Below are 6,794 nucleotides of genomic sequence, written 5' to 3'. Positions count from 1 at the left end.
ACCTGGGCAATGAGCCACCATGCGCTATCAATAGAGGGTTAGTGCACAATTTAGAAATAATCGCATGTATGTTAGAGAGTAGGGTAAATCAATCATGTATGATAATCAAAGCAAACAATCAATCAATCAATCATAAAGTAACATATGTCGGGCTCCCACCAAAACCCATTTATTTCGCATGAATTAATATCACAGATTCCATTATTTCGGAATTATGAAAAAAAAATCCATGCCTATTAAAATCAAGAGGAGTAGAAGATTGCGGGCGGAAATGGATCCGGCGAATCGCGAGTGTCTGACAAGCCAAGCTGTCCGAGGAATCTGAATTGTCGGCTGCGGATGCTCTCCGGGTAAGCGTTATCAGAGGATCCGGACATGTCTGACCGGGGAAGTTGAATTGCCCTCCTCTCCCATCCGGCGTCAGGCACCGGATGTGAAATATCCGGAGAAGGTGGAACGTCGGCCGGATAGAATTCTTCCCCGGGTGGAATGAGCTATGTCGCGCGTCACAAGGGGGACCGTCTGCGTGTGTAAGGGAGAGAGAGCCACGTGGCATTTTTTAGGGAGGATCCCACAGGTAGGTGAAAGTTTAGAGAGAGAAGCGGGTTTGGTGGGTTGTATGGATATGGAGGCTTGGGTGAATGGTTTTAAGGGGTATATGAAGGAGTGAAGGATAACATGCACCCGTGAGACTCCATGTAAGTGAGGGAGTGGGATGGAGAATGAATGAGAGGAAAATGGGTGTGGTAGAGGATGCTTGATTCCTGTAAGCTTGAGTGAGGAAATGGGTATGGCTGATGCGAACAGTGAAGAAGGCGTAGGCATGTGGTAACCGTGTTATTCATCATGAGAACATGAAGCCTTTGCTTGGACAAGTTAAACTGGATCGAACTAACAAGCTCTTTCCCTGCTCTTCGCGACTCCGCTTGGGCCTCTCCTCACAACTTCAGCTTGCTTCTTCAAACCTCTAATGTCTCCACCCTTTTCTCTGTAGCATTGCCGTCTAAGAAAGGATCTCCTCTTTTCAAATATCTCCAGCCAAACACCAGGAAAACTGGAATGCTCTCCTCCTCTCACTCTACAAAATATACCCAGGCAGTTTGCTACTTTGCTTCACCCTCAAGCTAACGAATCTCCTCTCCAGAAAATGCCAAGAATAGAAGGGAAAAAGCGAAGAAAAAGAAAAAGAACAAAAAAAAAAAAAAAAAGAACAGAGCAATGTATAAGGGGAGATAATACCACTAAAACCAAGCTCTGCGTCACGAAGACCAAAAGAGCTTTCAAAAGAGCCTGGTGGGAGGATCTCAATGAACTTAACACACAAACACAAAATATATCCAACATGCAGCTCATATGGGAGAAAACAAAAATCAAATAAACAAAAGTCAGAAACAGGTTTGCCTCCTTAGGTAATCAAAGCAATCATCTGAATATCAGCAAGAAACGTAAGGTGATCCTAAAAAATAAGATAAGATAAAGTAAAAGATAATCAAACCTGACTAATTCTTCTCCTACCTCTCTAAAAAATGCTTTCCCCTCTACTCCTTCCTGTCCTCCTATTCACCGGTCAGCAAGCATGGCTTGCCCAACCACTCTCCCTGCTGCTGCACGCCTCCTGCAGCCGGCATCAAGCCCTCAGCTTCATGGCTGCCCGTTCCATCTGGCCGGGATTCATGGTCTAGAGGGGGGGGTCCCCCTCACACTTCAAAAGAAACCCAACTCCACTCTAACAGCCCAAAAGCTCTTCTGAATATCCTCCAACAGGTGTCTCCACCCCATTGCATCTCCAACCCACTACCTGATTCACTGACCACCCAACCAGGAAGCAGCATCCGGCTCTTTAAGAGCCCTTCACTTGGCAAGAAGTGTGACCTGCAGCAAATGAAAAAAACAAGCCCCATATGGGGGTCTACAGTCCTGCATTCCTCTATACCTCAATTACAAATAAAAACAAGTAACCTTGGAGCTTGTTTGACAATATTGTTGAAACTAATGTTCAAAAAATAGTTTTCCCAACCCAATGTTGAAAATAATGAATAAATTTTTTTTGAAAATTCCAATATGGAAAATATCTTTCTGGACTTATTACTTATAAAGGTACTATAAACTCATGTACAATATGACAATTCCCTAAGTATTATCTATATTTTCAATTCTTTATCACACTACTATATAAGAAAATACTTGAAAAAAACCTCAAATGTGCTCTTAAAAATGAACTTGTTTTCTTTTAAGTATCATTTTAAAATCTTTTTCCACGAGTCTAATTGTGGCTAGGCTATTGACCAACAAATAAACATGTGTAACTTTCCTCATCATTATAATTTATATTTGGGAAAAATGGGGATTTCATCAAAATATGAAATTTATGTAGCAATTATTAACAACCTAAATATAAATAGAACTAAAATGGAGAATTTACTTGTTTACGGAATAAATAGTTGAAAGTCTTATAAGTATAAAGGATGGTCATAAGTCATAAAAGCATTGCTAGGTTATGGAACTTGGATGGCAAATTGGTAGATTTGTTCTAGCCAAACTAGTATTTGTCTCTATAATAAAATCTCATATCATAAAGGGTAATGATACTTTAAAAATGTCAACTTCAAATATTTACATTTTTTTTATTGCACATATACTTGACATAACATAATTAAATTTTATTAAAACATACGATTGACGCTTTTTTAATTTACATGACCTTAATTTAGATGCACCGAACAAAACCAAACATCATTTAATAATTTCCATTTACTTTACCTTTGTTTTCTTTGGCAACTGATTCTAGCTCATTGCTTGTTTTATTGTACTTTATAATGGACAGATCTGAGTCAAAGTTTATTGAAGAAATCATTGGTGAGATTAGAAGATTAATTCCTAAGTTGTTACATGTTGGTGAGAACATAGTTGGAATGGATGAAAATTTGAAAAAAGTGAAGTTCTTGATAGACACCCAATCAAATGAAGTGAGCATGGTTGGGATTTATGGGATTGGTGGGATTGGTAAAACTACCATCGCCAAGGTTATTTACAATGATATGTTAGATCAATTTAAACGTCATAGCTTTCTTGAAAATGTGAGAGAGAAATCTAAAGATGATCGTGGTGTGCTTCAATTACAAGAAAAACTTCTTTGTGATATTCTAATGGAGAAAAATTTGAAGTTAAGTAATATTGATGAAGGAATCAAAATGATAATTAAGAGTAAGCATCACTTGGAAAAGGTTCTTATTGTTCTTGATGATGTAGATTGTCCAAAACAATTAAAATTTTTTGCTCCTAATTCTGAATGGTTTCATCCAGGAAGCATAATCATCGTGACCACGAGAAATAAACGTTGCCTAGATGTACATGAGTCATATTCATCATATGAGGCTAAGGGATTAGCACACAAGCAAGCTAAGGAACTCTTTTGTTGGAATGCCTTTCAACAACACCATCCAGAAGAGAATTATGTGGACCTCTCTAATCGTATATTGGATTATGCTAAAGGCCTTCCATTGGCTCTTGTAGTTTTGGGTTCTTTTCTTTTTCAAAGGGATGTGGATGAATGGGAAAGCACATTGCATAAACTAAAAACAAACCCTCTCGAGGATATTCAAAAGGTGCTCCAGATAAGTTATGATGGACTAGATGATAAATGCAAGAAGTTGTTCCTTGATATTGCATGCTTCTTCAAAGATCAGGAGGAAAAATTTGTTACAAGAATACTAGAAGGTTGCAAATTGCATCCCAAGATTGGACTAAGAGTTCTTGAAGAGAGGTGTCTCATTTCTATATTTGGTGGTACTATAAGGATGCATGACTTGTTACAAGAAATGGGTTCAGCAATTGTTCGCCAAAATTATCCAGAACAGCCTGGAAAATGGAGCAGGTTGTGGGAATATGAGGATATTGAAAGCGTATTTACAAAAAATATGGTAAGAGAAATATACATGAATATATTTGAGATCTATAGATACAAACTTATTTTTATTATTATTATAGTTTAAGTACCTTATCTATATAATTCTAGTGAATCCCTATGCATCTCATACTGCTTATTATCAATGCTTGTTTTCAGGGAACAAACAACATTGAGGGGATATTCCTAAATTGGACTAAAGCAAAACCTATACAACTTGCTACTGAAGCTTTCAGAAAGATGAATCAACTTAGATTGCTCAAAGTCGAATACAATATGGTGAAGCTTTCCCAAGACTTTGAATTGCCTTGTCATGATTTAGCATATTTTCATTGGGCAACATACCCTTTAGAATCTTTGCCATCAAATTTCCATGCAGACAATCTTGTTGAACTCAACCTCCAGTTCAGCAACATAAAACATCTTTGGAAAGGAAATATGGTATTGCTATTATTTAGTTATATTTTTCTTTAGAATAATTTTAAATTCTTTTGAAGTTTACTTATTGAAACTAATTTTCTTCTGTTACAGTGCGCTAAAAAGTTAAAAATCATTAATCTTAGTTATTCCAGGCATCTTGTTGATATTTCAAGCATCTCAAGTGCGCAGAGTTTGGAGATTCTAATTCTAAAAGGTTGTTCAAGGTTTCTTAAGTGTTCACCCATGCATTAATATTATTATTGGAGTTATTTATTAACTGTTTTCTTGAATTTAATAGGGTGCACAAGGCTCAAGAGTCTTCCAAAGAACCTTCATAAGTTGGAATGCCTTCAAACTCTTTCATGTGTTGGTTGTTCAAGGATGAAGAGTTTTCCTGAAATCAAGGGAAAGATAGGAAGGCTACAAAAACTTAATTTAAGTAAAACCAGTATAATAGAATTACCATCATCAATTAGGCATCTACATGGGCTTGAAGACTTGGATTTAAGTTATTGTGAAAACCTAGTGAGGCTTTTAGACAATATTTGTAGTTTGAGCTCTCTTAAAATTCTCTTGTTGGAAGGATGTTCAAAACTAAGGGGCTTTCCAGAAATCAATGGTGATATGAAAATTTTTGAAAGGCTTGATTTGAGTGAAACAGCTATAGAAAAGCTTCCACCATCAATTGGACATCTAAAGGCCCTTAAACACTTGGACTTGTCAGGTTGCAAAAACCTTGAGAGTCTTCTAATGAGCATTTGCAATTTGAGCTCTCTTCAAACTCTCTTATTAGGTGGTTGTTCAAAACTAAAGGGCTTTCCAGAAATCAAGGATGATATGGAAAATCTAGAAAGGCTTGATTTGGGTGAAACAGCTATAAAAGAGCTTCCATCATCAATTGAACATCTAAAGGCCCTTAAACACTTGGATTTATCAGATTGCGAAAACCTTGAGAGTCTTCCTGTGAGCATTTGCAACTTGAACTCCCTTCAAACTCTCTTATCAGATGGGTGTTCAAAACTCAAGGCAATATTAGAGGTGAACCTAGGGGTTGATTTATGCTCCTTAAGATCTTTAAATCTAACTTGTTGCATTCTAAAGTCAGGAGTAATCTGGAATAACTACTGGTTCTCCTCATTGAAAACATTAAATCCACAGTGCGATCAAAGGGAAGAAGAGATCCTTAATCATATTTGCCCCCTGTCATCACTGGTGGAATTATCTGTGAGAAACTCCAATCTCATGAAAAGAGAAGTCCTTAGTGATAGTTTTCACCTATCATCATTGCAAATATTATCTCCAAGGAACTTCCATCTAATGAAAGGAGGAATCCTCGGTGATATTTTTCATCTATCTTCATTGGTGAATTTATCTCTTAGGAATTGCAAACTAATGGAAGACAGAATCCCCGGTGATATTTGGAACCTACCTTCCCTACTAAAATTATCTCTAAGTAACTGCAATCTAACGGAAGGAGAGATCCTCAATCATATTTGTCATCTATCATCATTGGAAGAATTATATCTGGATCAAAACCATTTTAGGAGCATACCTGCTGGCATCAGTCAACTTTCCAATCTAAAAGGCCTTAGCTTGAGTCACTGCAAGAACCTTCTACAAATTCCAGAGCTTCCAGCAAGTCTACGATTTTTAGATGCGCATTGTTCACATGGTATTTCATCAAGCCCCTCATTTCTTCCAATTCATTCTATGGTCAATTGCTTCAAATCAGAATTAATTCAGGTATGATTCTCATGACATATACCTTTTTCTTTTGTACACACTGGATTTACATGGTGCTTTTGTGCAGAAACGCAAAATTTCTGTTGGTGATTCTTTATTTGGAGGCCATGGAATTAGCATTGTTATTCCTAGAAGTAGTGGAATTCTCGAGTGGATAGGGTATCAGAGTACAGGAAGTGATGAAGTAATAATAGAGCTCCCTCCAAATTGGTGTGAAAATAATGACTTGCTAGGATTTGCTTTATGTTGTGTTTATGTTTCACTTGATGATAAATTTAACTACCAATATGAGGATCCATCTGCCCATGAATCTCAGAATGAATCAGCTCATACATCTGAGAATGAACCCAACAATGGATCTGGTTGTGAATCTGAAAATGAAGAATTGTTGGAGTTCTATTGTAATTTGAGTATCCGAGAAAATAATCAATCAGCAGACGTGGAGCATTTCTCATTTATACCTTGTTGTGTTATTGATGGTGTATCAGATATAGCATGAGTGATATGTTATCCCAAGGTAGCTATTAAGAAAAGGTATCACTCCACTCAATGGAGACACTTTATGGCTTCATTTGGTAGTAGCAATACTGTTAGAGTGAAAGAGTGCGGAATCCATCTCATATATGCAGAAGATTATGAACAGAAGCATCCATCAATGGTACTATTGAAGACGAATGAGCTTGGTAAATTATTTTGTGTACTTCCTTTGATTGTGAAGAATACACAC

The 6,794-nt window shown here is 37.1% G+C and overlaps 1 protein-coding gene across 1 annotated transcript; it reads left to right on the top strand.

Annotated features, from left to right (window-relative positions):
- Window positions 1-2,816: 2,816 nt before the first annotated feature.
- On the top strand, window positions 2,817-6,566 carry LOC117909939 (disease resistance protein RUN1-like). Its single transcript, XM_034823985.1, has 3 exons — window positions 2,817-3,920; window positions 4,064-4,183; window positions 6,135-6,566. The coding sequence occupies exons 1-3, from the start codon at window positions 2,817-2,819 to the stop codon at window positions 6,564-6,566; spliced, it is 1,656 nt and encodes a 551-aa protein (XP_034679876.1).
- The last annotated feature ends 228 nt before the right edge of the window (window positions 6,567-6,794 follow it).

Source organism: Vitis riparia, unplaced genomic scaffold (genome assembly GCF_004353265.1).
Source record: "Vitis riparia cultivar Riparia Gloire de Montpellier isolate 1030 unplaced genomic scaffold, EGFV_Vit.rip_1.0 scaffold478_pilon_pilon, whole genome shotgun sequence".
NCBI lineage: Eukaryota > Viridiplantae > Streptophyta > Magnoliopsida > Vitales > Vitaceae > Vitis > Vitis riparia.
The sequence above is the reverse complement of the archived record's forward strand: the minus strand, read 5'-3'. Positions and strand labels throughout refer to the sequence as shown.